Below are 27,470 nucleotides of genomic sequence, written 5' to 3'. Positions count from 1 at the left end.
CTATACCTCCTCAGTGCTGGATTGATGCCTGGTTTGTTTGGTGCTGGGGATCGAACTCAGGGCTTTAGCATGCTAAGCAAGCACTCTACCAAGTTATGTACCCAGCCTCCCTCCCTGTAACCAATATGTTTAGGGTCCTCATTTTAATCACCAGGTGGTCTTGACCACTTTTTCATTTCCTTGAGAATTCTAGAGCATTTGTATCACCCCAAATATAGAAAGTTGGGGGGCCTGCTAAGCACTCAACACATGAGCTCTACACTGCCTAGCTGTCCTCCAATGCCATTCTAGCTCAATTCTTTCTCTGTCTGGTTTGATTGAACTTCTAATGGGTCCCTCAGTATGGTACAGTATAGTATAATATAGTACTGTGTAGTATAGTACAGCATATATGATATATTATAGCTTGTAGAAGGGTCTCTTATAGCCCAGGCTGGCCTCATATTCAGTACATAGTCAATGCTGGCCTTGCACTCCTGGTTTTCTGCCTCCTTCTCCCAAACGCTGGGTTCACGGGTGTGCACCACCACACTGATCCTGCAAAAATAGAAGTGGGATATGTGTCTCACCAGCTCAGTAATAACAGCTCCTCTGTATCCTGCAGTGGGAATTTTCTCTGGTCTGGCCCAGCCCCGAGGTCCGGACAAATCTTTCCCACCTGCGGTCCCATAGCTGCTTATAAAATAATTACTCAGAGGCTTATATTAATTATGAACTGGATGGCCTATGGCTCAAGCTTCTTGCTAGCTAGCTCTTATTACTCAACCCAGTTCTATTAATCTATAAGTTGCCACGTTGCTGTGGCGTTACCAGTCTGCTGACATCTTGCTGCTTCTTGGGGGGCTGCTGGCGTCTCTCTCACGCCACCTTTCTTTTCTCTGTATCTCTATTTGGATTTCCTGCCTGGCCATACATGGATTTTTTTGCCATAGGCCAAAACAGCTTTATTTACTAACCAATGGGAACAGCGTATATTCACAGCATACAGAAAGGCATCCCACAGCAATGTTCTGTCCTCCCTCTGGCTTCCTTCCTAAGACTCTCCAACCACTCAGGTGTTGTTGCTACTTCCTCAAACATAGTAGGAAATCTCAGAACCTCTGTAGCAACCCCGAAAAATCCCCCTGCACACACCTCTCACTCCCTTCTCGCCTACCCCCTCTCCCTCTGCTGGGAACACTTTCCCTTTAGATAGGCATATGAATGCCTCCTTTGTCTCCTTCCCAGCGCTCCCTGTTTCTTTCCAAAGTCCTTCCCTATTAAAATCTAATCTAAGCTGGAGAAGTAGCTAAGTGGTTAAGAGCACATATTACTCTTGCAGAAGACCTGAGTTCAGTTTCTAGTACCCACATGGGTAGCTCATAACTTCCTGTAACTTCACCTCCAGTGTATCTGACGCTCCCTTCTGGCCTCTGCAGGCACCTGCACTCACATGCATATATACACGTAGAGAGACATACACAAAAGCACACAATTAAAAATAAAAAAATAAGGGCCAAGCCCAGCATGGTGGTGCATGCCTTTAATCCCAGCACTTAGTAGACAGAGGCATGAGGATCTCTGTGAGTTCAGGGCCAGACTAGTCTCTGGGAAATTCCAAGACAGCCTCAACAACTATTACACAGAGAAACCCTGTCTTAAAAAAACCAAATGAATAAATAAATAAAGAAGAAGAAAGGCCAGGCACAGTGGTGCATGCCTTTAACCCCAGCATTTGGGAGACAGAGCCAGGTGAATCTCTGAGTTTGAGGCCAGCCCGGTCTACAAGCAGAGTCCCAGGATAGCCCGGACTACATAGCAAGACCCTGTCTCAAAAAATAAACAAATAGACAAACAAATAAAAAGTAAACATCTTTTTAAAATGTAATCTCACCCTTGGTCATTGCTGGAACCGTCCTTGCCTGTTTTCCCAGCACTTACCAAAACCTATCACTTCTTTGACTTAGCTTGCCTGGCCGCTGACACCGGCAAGCTCCCTGAGAACAGGACTCTCCTTTGCTTCATTTTTGGACTGCTCTGCACCTCCGTGCCTAGAACAGTTCCTGGCAGAGAGCATCTGCTCAGCACACGTTTGTCAGATGAGCACAGGCCTGGTGCAGGGGATGAAGGCTGAACATTTGCCCTTTGCACTAAATGGAATTTTAATCCTACCAGATCCACTTTGGGTCTATATGACCTCAAGCAAGCACCCTAACCCTTTTGTGAGTCTCTGTGTCCCCATGTTTAGTACGGAAAGAGCACATGTTGCATCCCAGGGCTATGGAGAGTCTTAAATACACTTTTACAGGTAAGCCACTAAACTCGCTAGCAGGCCCATTTAGAAACTTTGGAACTCGGTAAACTGAGCACCCTAAGGCTGTAGGATTAGTGGTTGGCAGCCAGAGAGATGATTGAACTTGGTCCTCAATCATGAAAACCAGAGTTTGGATCCCAGCACCCACAGAAAAAGCTGGGTGGCCTTGAAACACCTGTAAACCCAGCTCGGAGCAGGGCAGAAACCTGAGGATGACGGGGCTTACTGATTTCTAGTCTAACTCAGACAATGTGAGGCATAGGTTTAGGGAGGTATCCTGCCTCAAAGAAACAGGAGAGTACAAGAGGAAGACTCCTGGTGTCCTCTTCCGGCCATCAAACACACAGGAAAGCGTATGCTCTCACAGACACTTCACACACACACACACATACACATACACACAGACATCTTTAAAAGAAAAAGACCAGCAGCCAATTGCTGTGGCAACCAGGACTCACAACAAGCATATGCAGCATGAAGTAGCAACAGACATTCTCACTTCAAACCGTTGGTTTCTATCTCGTGCCCTCCAAGAGCCCCCAACAGGAATGGCCGGGTTCTCTACAATTTCCTCCACCACCACAGGCTCTCATCCTGTTTAAAACACTGGGAGGGCTTCTCCCCAAAGCTCAGTTGGGTCTGGGTAGGAGCCACTTGAGAACACAGGGTGAGAGGGGAGAGAGAGGGGGGGAAGAGTTGGCTCAGCCCTCCGCACCTGCCAGCTTCCTGTCTGCCTGCTGATAAATAGGGGCAGAAGCATGGCCAGAGTTTCCATTCCCCATCCTTGTCACTGCCAGTCATCCAGTTAAAAAAAAAAGATGAGGGAGACAGCTCCAGGGAGGGGTGGGGGCCCTGCTTATAAAGCCTGCAGCCGAGGGCGAGAGCACCAAGCCTGGTCTTCTTCTTGTCATCCCCAGCCAAGCTGAGCTGCTGACAGCTGCTTGGGACTCTGCCGCCAGGCCCCAGCTGGCTTCACAACCCCTCCACTTCTCAGCCACTGTTCCTCCATGGCTCAGAAAGAAGAGGTCGCTGAGGCTGCAGCGCCAGCCTCCCAGAATGGAGAAGATCTGGAGAACCTAGAAGACCCTGAGAAGCTGAAGGAGCTCATCGACCTGCCGCCCTTTGAGATCGTCACTGGGTGAGCCTTGTGTGGGGGCTGGGGTCTCCCGCCTGGGAGAGTGTGGGGTCTGAGCAGGCTGCGGAAGGTTAGGAGGGGAATAGTAGGGCCAAGGTCAGGCTCAAGCTCTGTGTCCAACATCCTAGCAGGGGCTTCAGGGCAGCAAATGCCTCTTGACTTTTTTTTTTTAGGCAGGGTCTTACTATGTCACTCTGGCTGACTGGATCTCACTCTGTAGACCAGGCTGGCATTGAACTCACACAGATCCTCCTGCCCCTTCCTTTCCGGTGTTGGGATTAAAGGCGTGTGCCACCAGGTCCAGCTACTCTTGGCTTCTTGAGGTGACATGTTAGACTCTGTCATCAGTAGGAGATGGGAATGGGGAGTGCCTCTGAGGAAGGGACCCACAGAATCATGGCAGTTTCTGACATGTGCAACGGCAGAGTCGTGCCTTGCTGAGAGAAGCTTCAGGAGGGATGGTGGCAGGATGCTATGGAGAGGGAGAGAGAAAGAGCCCTGGTGGCCATCTGGACTTGCTGCGGGTTCTGGGTATCACCAGCCTCTGTGCATATGACCCACTCCCAAGGAATGTGGTGAGAATGGCACACTAAAGACGTTCCTGGTGGACCGTCATCTCCTGGAGTGCAGACTTTAGGAGCGTCTACACAGAGGGGCTGTCCCACAAGCTCCACACAGCCTGGAGCAACTGTGCCCGGATCAAACAGTCTACAGGTCCCTAGGGAAAGCCGTGTTCAGGGTCCCCTCTTGTCCAGATTGTCCCATCTCCAGACATGAACAATAGCAGCCTTCCTCCTCACCTCTCTCTATTCCTAGAGAGAAAGACACTGCTAAGGTCAAGGCAGAGAGTAAGAAGGGGCGGGCGGCAGGCTTCCCCCTGCACGGGGCTTCTCATGGCAGGCTCGGCAATGTGCGAAGGCTGGGTGGAGGCACACTGATTCTCAGGGGGACAAAGTCATGGATGTTCTCATGGGGAGAAGCAGCCCTGGACAGCAGTTTGGACTTGCTGTCTTATGCTTGATGTGCAATACTCTAGGTGTGGCCTCCATTTTCCTATTTCTAACATGAGGAAGCTCACCTGACTTGATTCTTAATGTCCCTTCCTGCTCAGATATTTTCTGACTTCTAAGAGAGCCCAGGGGAAATGTAGCTTGGTTCCTGAGACGTGAGTGGCCACTGAACTTCCATTCACTCTTGCTCACCCAGCTAATCCTGTTCTCATCCTAGGATTAAGGGAACAGCTGGGCACGGACTAATATAGACACAGGGAAAGCCTAGGGCAAACAGGCCAGCAGAGTCCTCAATTCCAGTGGCTTGCCTGTGGCAGAGGATCCTTTTACTGACACCTGAGCATGCTGGACCATGCTGTCCTGGGTTACACACATGCCTTCCACTCTCTGCAGCTCCTGATCTCCCAGGTACAGGGGCAAGGTGAGCCAACAACAAAATTAGACTGTTGACTTGAACATGCACTGGGGTCCCAGGGCAGTGGAGCCTGAAGGTCTCGGAAGTAACTGACATTTGTCTAAGGCTTCACAACACAGTCAAGAGACTGCTTATTCATAATGCAGAGAGAGAGGAGAAACAGATTCAGAGAGACAGAACAATATACCTACAACCAAAGAACCAGGAAGTGACAGGTTTCTGGATTCCCAGCCAAGTGTCTTGCCCATGGGTCTCCCATGGCAATGAGAGTTACAGGTTTTCCATGACCCAAGGCTCAGAGAAAGGGGCACAGAGGCGCACAGTTCTGGGTCTCTGAGAGCACTTCTGGATGGAGGTGGAACTCTGAGTGTTTCCTGGACACAGGCAACAGCTGTGGTGATCTGTCCTCTAGGCCTCTCGGGATAAACAGATACTTAAAATAGCCCAGAGGTGTGGCCTTGTCTTCTCCGGACCCGGAAAGATGGCTGGCCTCTCCTTCTCTTTCCAGAGGGCCAGTGAAGCCACTCCTTCCCTCGTCTTGACTCCACAGGGGATGGCTCTAAAATGCTCCTTAGATTTGGGCTGAAACTAGAAGAGCAGAGAACACATTTCAGAACAGTCTGAAGCAAGGAAGGTTTGTAGAGGCACGAGGAGAGAGATTTGTCTGTGGTGATTCTGTTTACATGGGGTGCTTCAGATAGATAATGGAAAGCAGACCTGAGCACAAGGACAAGAAAGATGGCAGAAGATTCTGGAAAAGGGTCTAAAGCCGTAGGGTGTGCTGAAGCCAGATCTTCCCTTCTGGAGAGAAGATTCTGCCCATCTCTTCCCTGTCCTGTATCCAGTGATTTCCACTCATGCTTTGAGATCTCCATAGTGCAGGGTTTACATGAGAGAAATTAGCAAACGCTGGGCTTGCAAAATGGCTCAACAGGTAGAGGAGCTTGCCCTGCTAGCCTGGCAACCTGAGTTCGAGTCCCAGAACCCACGTAAAGGTGGAAGGAAAGAACCAACTCCACAAAATTGTCCTCTGGACTCCAAACAGGTGGCATGACATGCAGAGACTGATGTCCACACCACACCACACACACACACACACACACACACACACACACACACACACACACTGATGATTGTGTAAAAAGAAAAATCACTACACATTACAACTTGGGGATTTTTTTTCCTCTTTCTCTCAGAAAGCTGGTTATATTTGTCTCAGTTCCAGAAGTTTCTCTTTCTGTGGTTTGCCTAAGCTTAGGGTGGCTCTTTGAAAGGTATAACTTGAGGCTTAGAGAAGGCATCATCCATCAATACTAGCTATAGCTTATTATGTATCTACTATTGATCAAAATCTAGGAGGTTGGATTACTCAGTCATTTGCATATAAAAAATAAACCTCAGAGGGACTTTGCTCAAGGTTAGTCAGAGTCGTAGGGCATGAATGAACCTCAGGACCTTATGACTCCAGAGCATAGCACTACCTCAAGCAAACCATATCGAGGACTTTTATATTCGCAAATATTTGCCACCTATGAATTGTGCACTTAGTGCTTGTTTCCATTAGAGTAGCCGTCCTGCAGGAAAGCAAGGACTCTCTCTCTCTCTCTCACTGCTTTATCTCTAGCTCTCAATTGGTACTCAATAAATATTTGTAGGATAAATGAATGGACTAATGAATGGGCACTTCCGTGTGTTAGGCTGTCTGCCAGCCGCTATAACAGGAAGTGAGCTGGAGGGAGGGCTTCTAATGAAGAGAATATAAAGAGACTTGCAGTTCTCAGCATGTAGAATTTTCCAAGCATGCCCTTGCAGAAAGCACAGGGGTGCTCTAGGACAACACGATCCCCATCTTTCCATCTCTGCCATCGTGATCCTGGCTCTACCTAGTACCACCCTTCTATGTGTGGAATTGTATATGCTTCTGTAGAAAGCACAGCCTGCTGTCACAGGGTATGGTGGGCTGAAGATAAATGGCACAATGAGTTTTCTCTTAACCATGGTCTTCTCAGTCTTCTAGGTTTACTTGCTGTATGTGTACGTATGAATGTTTTGCTCACATGTATGTCTGTGGAGTAAGCCTTCAACACCATTCGTGTGTGTGTGTGTGTGTGTGTGTGTGTGTGTGTGTGTGTGTGGTGTATGTGTGTGTGTGCAAGCACATGTTTGTATGCACACGTTCGTGGGAGTGTGGGAGTGTGGGAGCATGCATACCATGGTGTATATATGGAGGTCAGAGAAGAACTCCCTTGAGGGATGATCCCCACCTTCACCTTGTTTGAGGCAGGGTCTCTCGTTTTGCAGTGTCTGCCCAGCTAGCTGGCCCATGGGCTGCCAGGGAGTCTTCTGTCCCTGTCTCCTGCCAGGGCACCACCACATTTGGCTCTTTACTTGGGTTCTGGAGATTCAAAGTCAGGTCTTGACTTGGCTGGTTTCAAATGCACAGAGATCTGCCCATCTGTCTCACCAGTGCTGGGGTTAAAGGTATGCGCTGCCATGCCCAGCCCCCTCAACACTATTCTTATGCCACAAATCCCCACCCTGGCCTCTGGAGCATGCTGAAGAGTGGGCTACTAGAAACAGAAAATGGCCCATCAGCTGCCACCCTGGCCTTCAGGGAGGTCAAAGCTGTGTGGATTGAGTGTCCCACGGAGAAGGCACTGGCTTCCTGCTTGCCTTCATCAGTCCTGCAAATCTAGCCTTTTCTCCTTAGTTCTAGAACCTTCTGTCTTGCTCTATACTCCTCTTCCTGACTGGGCCCACTATTTATAAGGCAGGAGTACCTTGGTGGGTCTCCAGGCCAAGGTATGCCGCAAAGATCACACCACACAACAGATCTCATGCAAGAGATTTATCGGGGTTGGGGGAGCGAAAGGCCGTCTCAGAGTGGGTACATGAGAGGCAGAGAGAGCAAGAGCGAGAGAGCACGAGAGGAGTCTGTGATGAAGATGGCCTAGCTGCTGCGCTGAGTCCCTCCAAGCAGGCTGGGGGAGCACCGGATCTCTAACCCTCACTCCTGGCATTTTCACTGAGAGTCTGAGAAAAGCAACAGCTACCCCTCTGACAAGGGCTCACAGACAGGTCCAGTGAGGGGAACTGAAGTAAGTCAACATCCCGTCTGTCCTGAGTGCACGCTCCACTGCGTGGGCCACTGTGTAGCAGATATTCCGTCTCTGACCAGCTTTTAGGGACTCCACTGCTGCCCCCCTTCATTGTGTATCTGTGCTTGGGAAACACAAATGTTTAAAGCATGCACCTTAGAAACAACACGTACTACACACACCCACATTGGCTCTCCCTCCTTCGGCAGAGGAACTCTTTTGTGAATAGGTATGAGGGTCCAGTGTTTCTCTGTTTGTTCCTGGCGATGCCCAGTGTGAGTGGTACCTAAGGAGGGCACTGGAGTCACACTCCCGGGTCTTCACCTGGACGAGTGACTAAGTGCAGGGAAACAAGACCTGCCACCGTCGTCACTCTCCAGCCTGCCCTCCCAACACGCATGCACACATGTACACATCACACACGTACACACACAGAGACAGAATGTCCGCTCCTCCTTTAACCGTGAAATCTACTGAGGTTGAGAGTAATACTCAGCCATACTGTGTGATTAGGAAAAAGGTTTACAACTGAGAAATTAGATGTCCCTGCTTCCTTTCTTCCCCTATGGCTTATCCTGTGTTTCCACAGTTGCCTGAGGTAGCCATGTTATCCAGCTCTCTGCAATAATTCCAGACCTCTGCCAGCTCTTTCCTGGTTGAGGTAGTCCATAGGAGACCCAAAGAACCTTATTTGACCTTTCTGCTCCTTCTGACCAAGAGGCCCACGGAGGAGCCAGAGGAACCAGGCAAGCCCAGGCTCTAGCCAAGCCAAGGGGAGTGTAGGCGGCAGGTCTTCCCTTAAGCAGCTAGCCCAGAGGCCCTGCCAGGGAGAGGGATGGGGTGGGCTCTGGGACTGCTGGCAGGGCTGGGTCAGAAAGGATATTTATAGGGAGGCGACCTTTCTTCCTCTCCCATGGGTTTAGGGTTTCTGGGTTCTCTCTTCATGTTTGGGGAAGGAGAGGAGGGGGTAAATGTCAGAGTTCCTGTGGGAGGGCCTTCTAGAAGTAGTCAGTTCTCATCCACTCAGCCAGCTTGCTACTGTTGACTGGGCCCAGTTCTCGCTTTCAGGCTTTCAGTGAGGCCACACCGAACAAAGTCGGAGCAACGCTTTAGGCATGGGGTGTGTGGGGGGAATGAGGGGAGCTCAGTGGAAAACAAAACAAAACAAAACCCTGAAGGACCACATGCGGCAGGTACGGCTTAAAGCCCCAAGCCTACAGCATAGCCATAAATACTTCCAACACCACCCTCCCCCAGAATCCAGCATAGAAGGCAACTCTGGGCTCTGGCTTGGACTCCTCTTAGGGAGGGCGAGGAGTCTAACAAGTCTTTAAATACCGAAAACATGAGTTCTGTGTTCTCAGGAACAGGAATCTCTTTCAGGAAGAAAGGGGACCCCTGAGGAACAGGTAGAGCCGGAGGGTGGTTTGGTGGGTGAATGAAAGTATGCAATGGGGAGTGTTCCATCAGGGTTTGAAAGAGGAAAGGAAAAACAGCAGGTGATTGCTCCTGCTGAAATGTTAAGTAAATAATAAACACTTCCAGCTAGGGATGGAGGTGCTTAGAGAGCTAAATATAACCCTGAAGGAATCCTGGGGCTGGGTCCTCCAACAGATCCATCTCCATATTGGAAACTTGATTTGCCAGCAGGGGCATGGGAACATGGGTGGAGACGTTCTGTGATGAGGCCAGGAGGAGGTAAGTCACTGGGGCTTCCTGGCTCTTCCAATCGGCTGCTTCGCTTTAAGCAGCCAAGGTCTGGGACACTAGGGACTCCCCTGTAGCCCTGGAGTCTGCTGACCTTTCTGGGGAAAGGTAAGGAGGAGAGACAGGCCCCTGGTGAGTTAGCGGGGCATGTCCTGCAGCAGGTGCAGAGATTACACATTTGTTCTGTGGCGCTGGGGGTCTCTCATGCTAGGCAAATGCTCTCACAGAGCCCCGCGCCAGCCCCTGGGACCGTTATAACAAGGAAAGCGGGCTCTCTGCCTAGCACTTTCCACTCCTGACTTTGAAAACTCATTTTCAGTGGCCTCCAAACCTATACGGGTCTACATTTTAGGAAGACACTCACAAACAAGAAAACTAAAAACAATCTTTGAGACCCACAAGATGGCTCAGCAGGTAAAGATGCTTGCTGTCAATCCTGATGACCTAACCTCGATCCTCTGAACCCGCGGGGTGGAAGGAAAGAAACTTTGCTCACAAGTTGTCCTCTGACCTCCACACACACACACACGATGTGGCACAAGTGCCTCCTCCCCACAAATAAATAACTATAAATAAAGGTTTATACATATGTAATTTTAAAAGAACACCACTGTCAACTCTGACACCTTCTTTCCTTATCAATGCCACGCTGTTCTTTAAAATACCCAGCTACTCCTATTCCATTTTCTGCCTGATATAACTCTCCCTTTAAATCTTGTACGCACCAAGTCCACTGCCAAAGACATCTAGAGGGCTCTTTGAACTGCAGGCAGTGCCCAGCTGTACTGCACCAGCCTGGTATCACCAGGTCTTCCCTGGATGCCACGCTTGTCTTCGAGAACTCAAAAACATTTGTACTGCCTCCTAAATCAAGGTTTAACTTTCACGACCCTCCATATGTCGTCCCAAGACTGTCCTCGTTGCTGTAACCAAATGCCTGACAAGAGGCAACTGGAGAGGAGTTTCTTTGGGTTCACAGAGTGAGGAGATGTCCTTCCAAGCAGAGGAGGTGTGAGTGAGGCAGCTGGTCACATGGCATCCAGTCAGGGAGCCGGAAGCACTGACGCTGGCCTGTTCACTTTCTCTCCAATCTGAGGCCTGAGCCACGGTTTGGGACCTAAAATTCGGGTTACCTCTTCCCTTCCAGGGTAAATCTCCCAGGAAACACCCTCACAGACATTCCCAGAGATGTGTCTCCCGGGTGGTTCTAAATCCAGTCGAACTGACAAACTAACCATCACACTCCATGTCCTCTCCCGTCCACGTTTGCAGTGTTCTAGCATTCTCGACTGTTTATTTACATCTCTCCCGTCTACATCCTAGCTATTATTAGATGGCGGCCATGTGGAGGCCAAGGGCCAAATGATCCGATACTACAACCAAGCTTACCTACCCTGTGGTACCCTTGGGTAGACTTGTCTCACAGATAATTCTTAGCCCCTGATCATGTGACACCCCTTTCAATTGATAAACAGCCAATAAAACACCGTGTTATGAGATATAGGCTACTCCGTGACCAAAATGCAATCTATGCGAGCTACAAAGTAGAAATGAAGGTAAGGAACACTCCATAAAATCTTTGTCTTGCTTCCTCATGAGACATTCCACAACCTACGACCTCATTAAATTACTATTCTCATGCCAGGCAGTGGTGTCTTATCCCTTTAATCCCAGCACTTGGGAGGCAGAGGCAGGTAGATCTCTGTGAGTTCGAGGCCAGCCTGGTCTATATTAGTTCCAGGACAGCCAGGGCTACATAAAAAGACCTTTGGTGTTTCTAAGGGGTGAGTATTTTTATATTGATGTGTATATGTCACTGAATGTGTGCTGGTGACTTTGGAAGCCAGAAGAGGGTGTCAGAGCTCTTGGAACTAGAGTTACAGGTGGTTGTGAGTCGCTGAATATTGATACTGGGAACCAAACCAAACTCAAGTCTCCTCGAAGAGTAGTAAGCAGTCCTGACCTCTGTGCGCCCCCTCCGTGTACATATATATATGTATATATATATATATATATATATATATATATATATATATATATATCATATATATGTGTGTGTGTGTGTGTGTGTGTGAATATTAGCATAGGCAAAGGCCCATTTTCAGTAGAAATGAATGGGTCTTGGAGAGCTGCCCGATCTAGGTCCAAGAAACAAGGACTCATCACTCCCTTCTTCCCTGCCTTGTCTCCGTGACTTACAGGGAGCGGCTGCCTGTCAACTTCTTTAAATTTCAGTTCCGGAACGTGGAATACAGTTCCGGGCGGAATAAGACCTTCCTCTGCTATGTGGTGGAAGCACAGAGCAAGGGAGGCCAAGTGCAGGCGACCCGGGGCTACCTGGAGGATGAGCATGCAGGTGCCCATGCTGAGGAGGCTTTCTTTAACACCATCCTGCCGGCCTGCGACCCGGCCCTGAAGTACAATGTCACCTGGTATGTGTCCTCCAGCCCCTGTGCAGCCTGCGCTGACCGAATTCTCAAAACGCTCAGCAAGACCAAGAACCTGCGCCTGCTCATCCTGGTGGGCCGGCTCTTCATGTGGGAGGAGCCAGAGGTCCAGGCCGCTCTGAAGAAGCTGAAGGAGGCCGGCTGCAAACTGCGCATCATGAAACCCCAGGACTTCGAGTACATCTGGCAGAATTTTGTGGAGCAAGAAGAGGGTGAATCCAAGGCCTTTGAGCCCTGGGAGGACATTCAGGAGAACTTCCTATATTATGAGGAGAAGCTGGCAGATATCCTGAAGTAGGCAGCAGAGCGCAGCCTTCTGTGAGTTTTCCCGGTGCCCTGGCGCCATCTGTGTTTACTTGGGTAGAAGACTTGAGGTCAGGTAGGAAGAAACACAATTTGAAGGGGGTGCACTCCTCTGTATTAATTGTTGTAGAAACATTCTAGAACATTGTTTCATTCCCTTTCCCCGGATCCACCTAAATCCACGTCTTGGGGTTGGAGAGATGGCTCAGCCCTTAAGAGTACTGCTGCTCTTGTAAAGTTGGTTCCCAGCACCCACTTGGATGGCTCAAAACTGCCTGTGACTCCAGCTCCAGGGGACCTAACACCTTCTTCTGCACTCCGGACACTAGAATGCACTTGCTCATACTCACACAGACGTACACAAATGTGTATTGAAAAATAAGGCTGGAGAGGGGGCTCAGTGGTTACGAGCACTGGTTATTCTCACAGACGGCCCAGGTTTGACTCTGAACATCCACGTGGTGGTTTACAACCACCCATAACTCCACTTCCTGGGACTCCAAGTCCTCACTGTGGATACTTTCTAGATCCCTATTCCCAAATTCACAACCTGTTTTTCTGTAATGCAGAATTTTCATTCTTGGGGCAATTTCTTGCTTTTTTCTTTTGTCATCTTTTTTTCCTTTCTTTCTTTCTTTCTTTTTTTTTTTTTTGAAGTTTTATTCTTTTAAAAAAATTTTATGGATATAGGTATTTTGCTTATGTGTGTGTTCGTGTACCATGTGCATACTTGGTACCCAAGGAGGCCAGAAGAGGGCATTAGATCCCATGGGACTGGATTTACTGGCACTTGTGAGGCACCCTGTGGTGTTGGGAATCAAAGCCAGGTCCTCTGGAAGAGCACCCAGAGCTCTTAAGCTCTGAGCCGTCTCTCCAGGCCTGCATTCATCTTCTGATTTTAGCCAGATCTGCTCTCCCACTTTCAGAGGGGTGTTCTTTGAGTTGCTCAGTGATTGCTGGGTAGATGCCTAAGGCCAGGGCATTCTTACTGAGAATCACCCAGGGAACTAACTCATGGAGAGTCAAATGCTATCAGGTGAGAGCAGCGAGCTAGTTTATACCAGAATGTCTAAAGGGTTAAGAGATGTTTGTAACTCAACTAGCAGCTCAGAAGTAGCCTCCTCCAGATGTCAAGAGGTGATAGGAAACTGGAAATAAAGATGAGCTGTTTAGGCAAATAATTAGGACACAATTAAGGCCAATTTGGCCTCTTGCTGAGGGTAAATTAGACTCTCACAGAAACAGGCCAATTATCCTCAGGAAAGAGGGCAAAAGATCCTCCACCATCCTTTGAATTTGGTCTGATCTACTTTGCTTCCATGGAACTGCTGACTGAACCCCTTTCCAAGGCCGAGTCGCTGGTCAAAATTTAGTGATGGTGAAGGCTCTTCACTGCACTCCTACCCGAGTTTAATTCTGGAACGACTGCTGTATTCATAAAACATGGGCGCAGCATGTGTCCATGAAGATCATTCAATTTACGTTTGATATTTCTCTCTCCTGATACCCTTAAGAGAAGACGCTGCTTCACAGGCACGTTCTGGAAATCTCAATGTTCCGGAGCTGCGTGTTGGCAGGTGTTTGCTATTAGGCAAGCACGTGGGGTGCCCAGTCATCCTCAGGCTGCATCTTCCTGTCCTAGCCAACACATTTTCAGTCTATTCTTTTTAGCAAAAGGACAGAGACTTTGTGGGCAGTCATGAGGTAGGTTCCCACCATAAAATAACACAGGACACTGGGTCAGGACAGCAGTAAAGACAGATATCAAGGGTGACGCCTGGAAATACAGAACTTGCTTACAATTTCTTAAAGATTTTTGTTAGTGTAGGTACCCCTACTGTAACTGTCTAGCCAGCATAATGGTGACCACTGGCGTAACTTTACCCCTGAGCTGCTTTCTTTTGCAGTCCACATGGGAGAGAGGAATATTGAGGTATGTGCCTACAATCCCAGCACTCCAAAGGCAGAGGCAAGCGGATCAGGAGTTAGAGGCTGTCTTGGGCTATAACAATTCTCAGGCTAGCCTAAGCTACCTAAAGAGACCTTGTCTCAAAACAAAAGTCAAAAACAAAGAAAACCCCCAAGAGTTTGGGGTGGCGATTGCAGTTCAGTGGTAGAATGCTTACAAAGCCCAAAGATTTGTGCTGGGGTGTGTTTGGTTGTGAAATGCTTGCCTAGCATGCATACATACTGGATTTAATTCTCAGTGCCACTGACAACAACAACAACAATAACAACAATAATCTAAGTATTATTATTCTATGCGTGTGTTCCCAGAACCAAGAGGTGGACTGAGGAGAATGCAGAGTTCATAGGCCAGCCTGGGCTACTACTTACTCGATCCCCAAAACAGGAACAACAAAAGCATCCCCCCCCAAAATGCTACTTTATAAAATTATATTTAATTTTTACTTATTTGTGGGGGGGAGGGGGCACGTGTCGTGGCACACATGTGGCGGTCTGAGGACAGCCTGGCAGAGTTGGGGCTTTGCTTCCACCATGTGGCTTCGGGGCTGGGAATTCAGTGGCAGGCCTGGTGGTGGGAGCCTAACCTGAACTATCTTGGTAGCCCTGGGAAGACTTACAGGCCACTTCTGCCAGCTCCCAAACTACTAGCAAGTCTTCAGGGATTTTTTTTTTCATTAAATTATGAATTTCACAGATGATTAAAAAGTTTTAATCTGGGATCACGGAGCATTTTAACTGGTACTCAATAAATAATCGAGCATGAGGGGAAGTGCATGTTTAAGTCAGCTTATTTTAAAATTCTCTGGGCCAGCCGGGCGGTGGTGGCGCACGCCTTTAATCCCAGCACTCGGGAGGCAGAGCCAGGCGGATCTCTGTGAGTTCGAGGCCAGCCTGGGCTACCAAGTGAGTTCCAGGAAAGGCGCAAAGCTACACAGAGAAACCCTGTCTCGAAAAAAACCAAAAAAAAAATTAAAAAAAAAAAATTCTCTGGGCCAGCGAGATGGCTCACCGAGTGAAGGTGATTGCCACCAATCCTGAAAACCTGAGTTCGATCCATGGGACCCACATAGTGGAGAGAACTGACTCCCAAAAGCTATTCTTCAACCTCCAAACATGCATGCACCCATACACACAAATAAATGTAATTTAAAAAAGACTATTACTCCTTGTGTATACAGATACACCAGTATTCTTGACTGCATTAGCAGACTTCCCTGTGCATATCTGTGAGTCTTCCCAGCTCCTGAGGGGAAGGTCAAAGGCAACAAAAAAGCTATGGCAGAGTCTAAATGACCCTAAAGAAGAGCCCTTCTTAAAGTTCACTAAGAAGCATCCAATAACTAAATATATCTCATTTCATCTTCTGCTTTAAGACTAGCAGACCGGCATGCAGGAGGCAGAGGTAAACAACTTTCTGAGTTTGAGACTAGCCTGGTCTGCATAGTACATTCTAGGCCAGACAAAGCTACACAGTGGAACCCCATCTCAAGTCAAGCCAAGCCAAGTCGAATCTTTGTACCATATATTTAACTTAAGAGAACAGACTCCGAGCAGATCTCCCCTGGGACTGTTGTAACCATACCAAAGCAAAGAAGGAAACATCCCAACCTTAGCTCAGCCAGGAACCACAGTGATGAGTGTTTTGAAAAATCATCCCCGGTAGTGGGTAACCCCACCAATGCAATATACCAATTCAAGCTGAATTAAAAGTCCAAATTGAATGAGCAAAGCATCCCCAGGAGATCTCAGGGGAAGAGAAACCATATGGAAGGTCTATGGATGGACCTTAAATACCCTGTAGGTGTGGTCTTGAGGGGCCCCGGGTCCCCCCACCCCTACCCCTGGAGCTGGAGATTCCCAACACACAGGAGGCCCTGGAGTTAACAGCCGGGGTCCCTTTTGGAAAGGTACAAAGAAGCCTCGGTTATCTTAGAGGGCTGGCTATCGGGTCGGCAAGGCTCTCGGTAACACACTTTGTTTTCCATGAAGGTCTGCCCGCTGCCACCCGGAGAAGCAGTGACATGGATGGCACCCCGGACAGGCCCGTCTTCCCAATTATACCTGGAGTTGGACGTTTGACACCAACCAATACCTGGAGTTGGACATTTGACACCAACCAATTGTACTGGACAAGGCCCTCCCTCCGAGAACTCAGCGCACCCAGGCGTCACTCCGTCATGCCTTTTGCAATGTGGCTATTGGGGGAAAGGAAATTGAAGGGAAGAAAAGCAGCTGTACGTGGGCACCTGGGGTGGAGGCTCTTCCTGCCTCCCAGGGTGCTGCCTGAGACAAAGATCCTCAGATTCAAGGCACTGACCTTTGAAATACATCAAGAAAAGTGTTTTGAGTTGGGCTGGGTTGTTGGTGTTTGTTTTTTTAAAGGCAAAATAGCATCATTAATAAAAGAAATAGTGTGGTTTTTGTGGCCTGTTCTTTTAAGAAAGTTGGGCAGTGGAACGTTCCCACGGACAGTGCATGGATACTGGGCACAGGGATATTGTAGGCTAAGAACCAAGCTGTGACATTGGGGTGGTAAAGTCAGGTCTTGACAATGAGGAAACTCACTCTCCAAGGCTGACTTCTCACCACGACCCCAACATTCACTTATTTTCTCCTGAGGGCTGGGGAAATGGCAACGAGGGTTCAAATCCCGAGAACCCATGTAAAGCAGTGTGCAGTAGCACATGACAAGAGATGGAGAATCCCTGGAGGTGTGCTAGCCAGACTGGCAAACAGTGGCAACCAGGAGACTCGGATTCAAACCAGGTGGAAGGTGAAGACCGCCGTGATTGGTCCTCTCACCTCCATCTGCGTGCGATGACACACACATGGACTTCTTCCAGAAGGAGGAACTCTAGTTTGCCAGCAGAGTCCGTCCCTAGCGTATGCAAGGCCCTCATTCCATCCCCAGCACTACTGAAAAATAAAGAAAACACTTTCTCCTGGGATTCTTTGTAAACGGTAGCTTTTCCTTTCCTCTGAAGATAATATGGTGGGGGTCACAAGGCTCGTGGAACTTTATGAGATAGCCACACCTCAACGGCCAAGCAATAAGCAATTTCCTTCTCACTAGAGAGGATCCAAAGAACCAAGCCAATGTTCACACACACTGTGAGATTCCAAAAAGCAGCACGTGGAAGACCATGACCGGAAGGTGGCAAGTATCATTTCCCAAAAGGTTTGTGGAGTGCTCTGCAGAGGTGAAGTCACGCTTACACGCCTGGGTGTCAGTCAGATCCATCTGGGTTTCCAAGAAGGTTGTACTCAGTCTGTTGTCAGGCTGTTTCCTTCCCTCAGGTTTCATGGGTGATGAATCACCGGAATTTGACCCCAAGGCACTTGATAACATCCCCACCAAGGCCCAGGATGTCACTGATAATCAGGCTCCCTGACAAAAATTAACTATTAACTATAATCCCCCTAAAAGCAAAGGAGTCCTTGAGAGCTACCGATTTGACTAAGCATTGAGATGTTTCCGTAGGGGCTGGAGGTGTAGTTTGCTAGAGGGGCCGCCTAAGATGAAAGGCTACAGATTGAGTCTGTAGAGAAAGGAAGGAAAGATTTACCACAGTGAAATAAGATCATCTTCTGCCCATCACCCTGATCTCATCCACTTCATGAAATTAAGACATTTCTCCCTACAGTGTTAAAGACACGAGAAGGTTCCAATAAAAGCCTCGGTCTAAGTTTGTAATGAACTCCCCCCAGAGCAACACGTAGAACTCGTCTGTCCCCAGATAGAAAAGTGAAACACTCCAAGCTGCTGCCCCCTGGGAGAAAGAACCAGATCGGTCGCCAGTGCCTTCCCGGTGCTCCCACCAGCCTTTTGTAAAACTTAGTTGTTTTTTTTAACGCCTGAAACACCACGCATTCCTGAGCAACCGGGTGCACTCACACTGTGCAGCCTTTCAGTTCCACCACGGTAGGTGGGAGGGTCCTAGTTTCCCCAGGAACTCACAAAGCGCAGGAGCTCTCCCTACACAGACAGGTGTGTCCCGAGCTTCTCAAGAGGAGCCAATGACGACCACAGTGCTCTCGAGATCCAGTTAGCTGCACCTTACCATCTTCCAGGGAGGGAGAGACACGAACCAACCTGGACCCTCCTCTTACCTTGATGCTCTTCCCAGTGAACCCTGGCTCTTCAAAATTAAGTCACAGGTTTAGCCTGTCCCCAAGATCCAGAACAAAGACGCGCATGTGCTCAAACTTTAGTGACCCCAACAGAAAGGTTTATTGTTCCACTCCCGTCCCCACAAACCCCTTGGTGACAGCAGAAACCTACACGTGTAACTACCACAAAACAACCATAGTCCTTTCCTAGGATGATTTTGATGACATCACACTGGCACCAGGTGCACAGATATAAAAGACGCCAAAGAATCGCAAGTCTACCTCTCCGTAATTTCTCTTTAAAAGCAAGAGCTTTAGAATCAACGCTGCCACCTAGTGGCCAGCCAAACAAATCGAGTAGTGGACGAGCAAAACAGGCCCACCCGGTGGGCTTACTAAGCTGGTTTCCTGCCACGCTGCGTGGGCCCAGCACCCTCCAGTCTTGGAGTACAGAAAGCCACATCTGGCCTGTGACACAGATCCCTCACACACTGTCCCCTGCCCATTAGAGGTCCTACAGGTGCTCAGTCCTACAGCCAAGTAGAAAGGACACAAAAACCGTGAGTCATCCAAATCTTCATCTGTTCAGAGTGTATACACCGTGATTTTGATGTCTGTTGCCTCAAACACCTCTTCAATAATCGCAGACACATTTTCCCACTGCAGACGATCCAGACCACATCCAATCCTGAAAACAGAAGAAAAGATCTCATCATTTCCCGGTCTTTGGTTACGATCAAGTGTGGATAAACAAAACCTAAAAGCACTTTGGGAAGCTGTTCCTCCTTCCACTTCCTTTAGGCTCTATGCAAGCCCCAGTCCTCAGGGCGCACACCTACAGGCAGCCACAATGAAGAATCGACAGTCCAGTATCAGTGGAAAGCCACTCAAGACAGTTCTTAGGTGGCCACCATATCTCTTCACTTGCCAATTTATTACTTTTTTTTTTTTTGGTTTTTTTCAAGACAGGGTTTCTCTGTGTAGCTTTGCGCCTTTCCTGGGACTCACTTGGTAGCCCAGGCTGGCCTCAAACTCACAGAGATCCGCCTGGCTCTGCCTCCCGAGTGCTGGGATTAAAGGCGTTCGCCACCACCGCCGGCAATTCTTATTACTTTCTAATGATTTCATTCTTTGACACGAGGCCACTAGCCCAGTTACCCTCTTTCGATGAAAACTTACTTCAGTGGACGGGAAGATACACATACGTTTAAAACACACTTACAATAACGGAATGCTAAAGAGGATGCAAGGGAGAGGAGGACCTTTGCAAAAGGAAGCAAAAAATGGAATGTCCAGAAATGTGGGCTGTGGCCAAAATGAGATCATCACAGCCTGGTGGTCAACCTGTAAAGCTCTACCATCTGACACTGTTCTTTTAATATGACACTGATCCTCAACAGCCCTGGGGATAAAGGGGACACTTAAAATCCCAATTTCACATGACAGCAAGACAATGAACTTCTTCAAGAATAGTGATTTTTAAAAAAAGTTTCTGATACATAAACCATGAGTATACTAAAGAAGGAATGATGGGCTGGAGAGATGGTTCAGCAGTTAAGAGCACCCACATGGCAGCTCACAACAGTCTGTAACTCCAGTTCCAGGGGATCCAACACCCTCGCAAAGACATACATGCAGGCAAAACACCAATGTACATTTAAGAAAAAAAAAAGAAAAAGAATTGATGCTGTGGTCACACCCAAAGTCACTTAAACTTGGTTAGCACTGACTGAAAACTACTAGGGTAATAAAAAGAGAAGGGAAAATGTGGTGATATATTGTGTACCCTAGTAAATTTGCCTGAAGAACAGAGGACAGAACAAGCCACTAGATTAAACATAGAGGCCAGGCAGTGGTGGCACACACCTTTAATCCTAGCACTCAGAGGCAGAGATCCGTCTGGATCTGTGAGTTCAAAGCCACCCTGGACTACATGAGATTGACTCAGTCTAGGAGAGAAAACAGAGCCAGGCAGAGGTGGCACACACCTTTAATCCCAGTACTTGGGAGTCACACACCTTTACTCCCAGCACTTGAAATCTCACACCTTTAATCCCGGTATTTGAGAAGCATACACACCATTAATCCCAGCACTGGGAAGGAAGTGATGGCTGAGCAGAGAAAGGTATATAAGGCGTGAGGAGACAGGAACTAAAGCTTTTTGGCTGAGAGACCAGTTCCTGAGGAAGCAAAGGGTCACAGAACATCCAATGTCATTTAAGTCCTCAAAGGGACAGCAGGGACAAGTCCTGCCTGCTCTCCATGGAAGGACAAGTAGGCGAGCAGCATAAACGGCAGAGATCACTGACAACTTCCCTGGCACAGACTCAACCGGAGGAGACCGGCAGCAGCGTGCAAGGAGCTGTGAGTGCTATCTCCGTTCTGGGACTCCACAGCTTCCAACACCACTCAAGAACTCAACAGATGTGTCTCAACACCAAGGGCACTCCCCAGAGGAGTGGGGCAGGTGTGTGCCTCCCATTACATACTCTGACTCATTCAACTTAAGCTAGAAAACAGCTATCCTAAGGCCTCAGAGCCAGTTGGTAGGGAGCTCTGAGGAGCAGGGATATGTCTACCTTTACATCTACACTCTCAGCTTGGCCTGGAAGTTAGAGATTCAACCAATCAATCAGTGCAATCTTCGTCAGGACCCTGGATTTCCTTGCCTGGGCATGGAGAGGTCAGTGACTCCATTCTTCAAACAGTGGGACTTCATGGCCTCTAAACTCTTGCGCAGGTTCTCGTAAGTCGGCTTGTGTGAAGCCCGCTTCTTTGTGATCTGAACACAAAAGAAAGGATTCAAACTCTCATTAGCCCCACCTCCCAGAAAGGGAGCCAATGAGGAAGCCACCAGGTTCCTCTACACCCTGAAATGGAAAGAATTAGCACTTTCAGCAGGGACGACAATGTCCCACAGCCACAGGAAAAGCCACTAATAACTGAGAAACAGACTCCGATGTGTAACAAGGAAAACCACATGGCACAGGAAAGCTGTGCCTATGCCATGCTTAAGCAAGGTGGTGAATTCTGTGCCAGATAAGTGGCACACTTGTGCCAAGGTGCCCACACTGCCCAAGCAGCCCCCTTCTGTTCATTTAGAAATCATGCTCCCCTGCTTCTGTTTCCCTAAAATGAAGCAGCAAGAGGCAATTCTGCTAACAGAACATCATTCTCGGCTTTTAGGACAGAACCCATAGCTTAGCATTATCTCCGCACTGTTTGCTGGCTAGAAAAGGTTTGTAGTGGCTTGGCTCTAAATCACCCCAACTGGCTGTAAAGAAGCCACACCTCTTCTGGGGCCAAAGATGGTGTGGAAGGTAAAGAATTCCACATTCTCATAGCAGGCAGGAAAGGATCAGATCATTCTGTGGCTCTGCATTTGACAGGGAAGATTATTAGAGTCCCTCAGGGAGATCTCTTGAGACTAGGTTTCCTTCCACTGTGATTAAGGAAGGGTAGTGGTCTCCCTAAGGTCCACCACTCTTGGACCACAGGCCTGCAGTGGACAGCACAGCGTCTCACCATGGAGCTGTGGTGCAGTCTGACATGCCTAACGCAGTGCTCCAAGCAGCCAGCTCCCCTGGTGTCAAATTGGAAGCTGTCTGGCATCCTTTGCTGTCTAGGATGGAGCATCATCGTGATCAACGCAGGGAATTTGTCAATCCATACGGTATGAAGATTTGGCCCCATCTTACCAAGTAATATATATATCGTCCGCCTCTCTTCAGAACGGCCACTTCTCCAGACTTCTTTTCTAAGAAAACAGTTACTTAAGAGTAAAAAGGAAAAAGAAAACCAAAAGACCCATCTCCACACTTACGGTAAGAAAAATTTTTATAGACCTGTGTGTACCTATCCCAATTTCAAATGCACTGTCACCTGCCCACTTAAAAACACCAATGTTAACTGTCTGGAAATTGTCTTAGAATGTGCCACTATTCAAAATCTGTCAAACACGTTTAACAAGGTGTGTGTGTGTGTGTGTGTGTGTGTGTGCGCGCGCGCGCGCGCACGCGCGCGCGTGCGTGCGTGTGCCTGTGGAGGCCAGAGACATCCGATTCTTTGGAAGCAGAGTTACAGGCAATTGTGAGGTAGTCAATGTGGAGGTAAAGAATCAAATTCCTGTCTTCTTCAAAAGCAATATAGACCTTTAATCACTGAGCCATGGCTCCAGCATCCCCCCACCTCACGTCACCTTATATTTTAATTCCTTTTTCTTTTTTTCCTCCTTTTTTTGAGACAGGGTCTCTCACTAAAACTGGAGTTCCCTGAATCAGCTACTGACTAGCCAGTGAGCACCAGAGATCCACCTACCTCCACCTCCCCAAGGAGGAGCAAGTATGTCTGTACTTAGCTATAAAAAAGAAAATGAAACAAAACACAGGGGTTCTGGGGACGGAGCTCACATTCTCATGCTCGCTCAGCAAACACTTTACAAGACTAAACCATGTCCCCATTCCAACGATGACCATTCAGTGTTGTATTAAACATTATGAGGAACATCCCCCCCATGCCTGGGGCTTCTCTGTGTAATAGCCCAGGCTGTCCTGGAACTTGCTTTGTAGACCAGGCTGGCCTCAAACTCACAGAGAGCCACCTGCTCAGCTATGAGAAACAATTCTTAAGGTCTTAGTTATTATCTTAGAAGTCTGGAGAAGCAGCTGTTCCGAAGAGGGATGGGCCTGAAATGTGGTCTGAGAAATTATTTCAGAAGCTCCAGATGTACTGTAATGCACAGTTCTGATTTAAAGTCATTGATAGAGTGGTGGAGAGGTCTGTAGAGAAGCAGTTTCCAAACTACTCTCCATTGGTCTAAGTATCTAGACCAAGCTGGCCTTGAACTCAGTGATCCACCCCTCTCTGTATTCTGACCAATGGGATTAACGGTGTCTGGTACCACTTCCAGTACAAACTACTCTCTGAAGAATAAGTTGAAAAAGCCTGGTGCAATGGCTCATGCCTGTAATGTCAGCATTCAGGAGACTGAGCCAAGAAGCCTGCTCAGAGTTCAAGACCAGCTTAGGAAGTGCCAGGCCAGTCTAGGCTACACAATGAGACTCTGCTTCAAAGAAAGAACAAATAGAACAGTATTTAGTCCAGGATCTTAACCTCCAAGCATAATGGGCCTAAGGAACTTGATAGGCCTTCAGTTAACCAAAGGTTTGAGAGAAGTGAAATAATTTTGGAAGAAAATTTTTGAGAGTTTGGGAGATGAACTGATCAATAAAGTGTTTACTGCACAAACATGGGAATCTGAGTTTGACCCCTAATTTTTTGCACATAAAACCTGTGTCAGGGTACACACTGTGCACCCCAAACTGGAAAAATGGAGATAGGAGGGTGCCAGGGCCCTGACGGCCAGCTAATGGAGCTAAATGGGCAAGCTCAAAGACAGATAGTGTCAACCTCTGGCCTCCACATATGTATCTGCACACCATGAACTTATACACACACACACACACACACAAAAGAGGAAGAGATTGAAAACTTTTGTAAGAACTCTGATTTGGTATGGTAAAGATCTAAACCAGAGGCTATTCTTAAAAAAAAAACTGGCCGGGCGGTGGTGGCGCACGCCTTTAATCCCAGCACTTGGGAGGCAGAGCCAGGCGGATCTCTGTGAGTTCGAGGCCAGCCTGGACTACCAAGTGAGTTCCAGGAAAGGCGCAAAGCTACACAGAGAAACCCTGTCTCGAAAAAAACAAAAACAAAACAAAACAAAACAAAACAAAAACTGAAAAGTTAAAAGCACTAGTTAGAGATCTCTTTGAATACACATGTAAATAGAGTGTACTAGGAGACCAAACCATGCTTCAGCCAGGATGAAATAGGCTACTCTGAAAACTCACGTTGATTTAACAGTTCCTGCACCCCTCCAAATTTCTTCTTGAAGAGAACAGCTATTCCAGCACCCATTCGACAATCCTCACTGATACAATGGGCTAGAGAGTCTGTTTTGGAACATGCGAAAAGATCTCCTTTCACATAAGTGATCTAAAATGTGCAAACGGAAAGAAAAAGCGTGTTAAAAACAGAAAAGGATTACTCCTTTCAGAGCTTCAACAGAGCCCCCCCTCCCCCACGCCGCCTTTTCCCTGCTTCTCCACTGCTACTCTGAATTAAAGCCAAACCTTCCCATCTTACAGAATTAACCACCATATATTAAAGTATCTGGAAAAGGAAAGTGATGGATGATCTCTGCCTAGGATTGTATTAGCCTTTCCTAAGTAAACCAGCTGGAGAAACAAACGGGGAGGGGGGTGCTGCGAAAATCCAATTATTGGTTTAATTAGAAAGTGTTTATGTTTTTGACCTCAATTATTCTGAATTTCACTTCACCGATAAATTTAATAGTTGTCACGCACTCGACTTCCTTCTGGATCTTCATTAAGGCAGCCGGCCATGATACTGAGTCGCTTTTTCCAGAATTTAAGTTTCTTCTGCTAATGAAAAGGAAAAGCAGGTAAAAACGCTCACGCAGCCTGAACACAGCATGTTCGGATCACCGTGACAACCCACTTAAGTTTACCCCACCTCCTCTACTTTTCTCTTAATGTGAGTTCACTCAGCCTTTAAGAGGCAGCCCAAAACAGCTTTCCAGGAGCGGAAGCAAAGGCAGTCCCAAGACACACCTCCTTACTTCAAACCGTCTCCTAGCGGGATAGATTTTAGAATAGGCTGGTATTTTCCCAGAGGATAGGGCTTAGAAGAAAATAGGAGGGACTCTGCACAGTCCCACTGAGCTGCAATCAGAGTGAATCGAACTGAGGTGTGCTGAGCGCAGGCGAAGAAGACAGCCTCTCCGGGAAAGATCACCATCTCTCCTACAGGTGCAGGAAGGAAAGTCTAAAAAAGCTTCCCAGGCTCTCCTCCTACCCTAAGGAGGGTCAGTCCCGGATCCCGTAGGAGAGTTTGTGCGGGAGTCATCCTTCACCTGCAAAGGAATCGGCCGTCAGCAGGCCCTCCTCCACGCAGGGAAGAGTTTGAGATGGAAGCCTGGTAGGTGGGGAGCAACAGAAGAGCGCCGACGCGGAACCAATGCCGCCAAGGCCTTTAATTGCACGCACCCAAGATGGCGGCCCCCACCACTTAACGGAGCGGAAGTGAGCCTCTCTAGCTACCTAGCCGAGCCCGCTCTCTATGGTAAAGGCCTCAGAATTTCCGGCGGTAAACTAGATAGTCTCCCGCCGCCGCTCAGGCATGCGTACCAAGATGCCGACCCCGACTTGAGAAGAGGAGCGCTTGCGCATTTGGGCTGAGGGGGGGGGAGTGTGTCCCAGTGGTCGCTTAGAAATGGGTGGACAGTTGGCAAAAAAATAAATAAATAATTTAAAAAGGGCGTGTCGGCGCCTGCGTAGTATAGCACTCAGGGCGGTGTTTGCGAAGACCAGTATGGCGCCTTCCCTGCGCAAGACACGGCGGAAGGCGGTGTCAAATCTAGGCAGTGGGTGTGGCCCCTGGGACGCCTGCGCAGTGCTCCTGCTGGGGGGCGGGGCCAGGTTGGCCGGGGTTATGGGGCGTGGTCTCGAAGGCGCTTGCGCGAAGGCGGTTGGAGGGAGGCCCGATTCCCCTTTGTTCAGATTCGCCATTTTGCGAGGCAGCGGCAGTGGCGGCGGCGGCGGCGGCTGGAGCCTCTGATTGGGTTTCGGGGTCCGGTACTGGAGCCAATCAGCGCGGGCAGCGAACCGGGGGAGCGAGGCACGGTGAGTATGAGGAGCCAATATCCAGCGGCCCAGAGCCGGCCCCAGCGCCCCGATTGGCGGGTCTCGCTGACCACTCAGGAGAGGCCCAGGCGTCCGTCGAGCCCGGGAGTCGAGCCGGGGCTGCCGGAGCTGGGTAGCGGGCAGCCCGGGCTCGGAGCCCGTGGAGGCCTACAGGGGCCGTCCAGCGTAGGGATGGCGCCCTGGAGCCAGGCTCCTCGGAGTCCGGATCCTCTCCCGGTGCCCGTGGCGGACGCGCCGCTGCTCCCTGATCCTCGGGTACCGGGAGGGCAGGTGGCCAACCGGCCCGCCACGGACCGTGGCGGTCTCCCCGCGTCGTTCCAGCCTCAGCCTCTGACCTGTCCTTGTGTCCCCACGTTCCGGGCCCCGGTGAGACCCGTGTCTCCTGAGCCCCTAGGCAGTCGGGCCGGCAGATCTGAAGCGAGGGCAGGCGGGGACGCGCAGCGCAGCCTCCAAGACCCACCCCGGGGCCGTTAGCGCGCCCGCTGCGCCCCTCCTCCCGGCCCGCCATCCCGGGGCTCCGGGCCGGCGCCGTTACCACCCCTTTCTGCTCGTCATTTCCTCTCCTCCCGCCCCGCTCGGCCGGCGATGCCGGCACACCTCCGTGCTGGAGCCTACCCAAGCGCTCTTCCTCTTTCGCTGGGTGTTTGGAACCTCAGTCTTGCAGGACTGATAACCTCGTGCATTCTTAATGACTGGGGACACACATCTCTCAGTTTCTTTTATCCGAGTCTCCTGTGAGCTCTGTGCCTTGCATGCTCTCTGATTCTGCTTTCCTTGAACCTTTTGTGCCAGTGTTAGGCACCTCTCGGCTCAGCCCACTCGTGTCTGTTTTCTAATACACTTCCCAAATCCCGTGTGAACCTTTTCTCAAAAGATGTTAAAAAACTTACATGCCGAGATTTTTTTTTTTCCTTTGGGCGAGAGAAAGTCTTCCATGTGCTGAGTAGTCTTTGGCGGGCATCACCTAAGTGCTGCAAGGGGGAGAGGTAGGAACCACGCCTGCTCTGTGGAGATTGGCGGGTGAAAAATCAATACCTGGGCTTAGTGTTATGTGGAGGTCTAGTGCAATAGCGGGAAGTGCTATTTGCATGAAGAAGCCAGCCAGTTTTCATCGGCACACTTGATTGGGCGTTGGAGGATAATGTTCTTGGCGAAGAGAGTATGTGTAGGCAGCAGATAGTGCTGTTGGACGCAGAAAGGGCCAGTAGTACTAAGAGTTTAGGCGGGAAAGTCCAGTTTGTAAAACCTTGCAGCTCT

The 27,470-nt window shown here is 49.0% G+C and overlaps 2 protein-coding genes across 12 annotated transcripts; one reads left to right on the top strand and one right to left on the bottom strand.

Annotated features, from left to right (window-relative positions):
* The first annotated feature begins 3,300 nt into the window (after positions 1-3,300).
* Apobec2 (apolipoprotein B mRNA editing enzyme catalytic subunit 2) lies at positions 3,301-16,683 on the top strand. The gene is made up of 3 exons (XM_059244060.1): positions 3,301-3,431; positions 11,860-12,423; positions 16,366-16,683. The coding sequence occupies exons 1-2, from the start codon at positions 3,301-3,303 to the stop codon at positions 12,401-12,403; spliced, it is 675 nt and encodes a 224-aa protein (XP_059100043.1). The 3' UTR covers positions 12,404-12,423; positions 16,366-16,683.
* A 1,900-nt stretch (positions 16,684-18,583) lies between these two features.
* Positions 18,584-26,091, bottom strand: Oard1 (O-acyl-ADP-ribose deacylase 1). 11 transcript variants are annotated; one of them, XM_059244122.1, is made up of 6 exons: positions 25,698-26,091; positions 24,855-24,929; positions 24,339-24,483; positions 22,185-22,243; positions 21,156-21,268; positions 18,584-19,174 (listed from the first exon to the last, which is right to left on the bottom strand). In XM_059244122.1, the coding sequence occupies exons 1-6, from the start codon at positions 26,076-26,078 to the stop codon at positions 19,072-19,074; spliced, it is 876 nt and encodes a 291-aa protein (XP_059100105.1). In that variant the 5' UTR covers positions 26,079-26,091; the 3' UTR covers positions 18,584-19,071. The 11 variants fall into 11 exon arrangements, with proteins under 11 accessions (XP_059100105.1, XP_059100103.1, XP_059100109.1 ...); XM_059244120.1 differs by having other exon boundaries at positions 24,855-24,932; positions 25,698-26,090; XM_059244126.1 differs by having other exon boundaries at positions 24,803-24,932; positions 25,698-25,806.
* Positions 26,092-27,470: the final 1,379 nt, after the last annotated feature.

Source organism: Peromyscus eremicus, chromosome 16_21 (assembly GCF_949786415.1).
Source record: "Peromyscus eremicus chromosome 16_21, PerEre_H2_v1, whole genome shotgun sequence".
In the NCBI taxonomy this organism is placed as follows: Eukaryota; Metazoa; Chordata; class Mammalia; order Rodentia; family Cricetidae; genus Peromyscus; species Peromyscus eremicus.
Note: the sequence above shows the minus strand (reverse complement) of the source record. Positions and strands in the feature narration are given on the sequence as shown.

Bases quoted from the DNA above. Each gene is read 5' to 3' on its own strand.
- Apobec2 (XM_059244060.1), top strand. From the start codon at position 3,301: ATGGCTCAGAAAGAAGAGGTCGCTGAGGCTGCAGCGCCAGCCTCCCAG. The intron at 3,432-11,859 runs GTGAGCCTTGTG...CGTGACTTACAG, and splicing joins CCCTTTGAGATCGTCACTGG to GGAGCGGCTGCCTGTCAACT.
- Oard1 (XM_059244120.1), bottom strand. From the start codon at position 26,078: ATGGCGAATCTGAACAAAGGGGAATCGGGCCTCCCTCCAACCGCCTTC. The intron at 24,484-24,854 runs GTGCGTGACAAC...TGCACATTTTAG, and splicing joins AAGATCCAGAAGGAAGTCGA to ATCACTTATGTGAAAGGAGA. The intron at 19,175-21,155 runs GCAAGGAAATCC...TTCTGTTTTCAG, and splicing joins ACTGACCTCTCCATGCCCAG to GATTGGATGTGGTCTGGATC.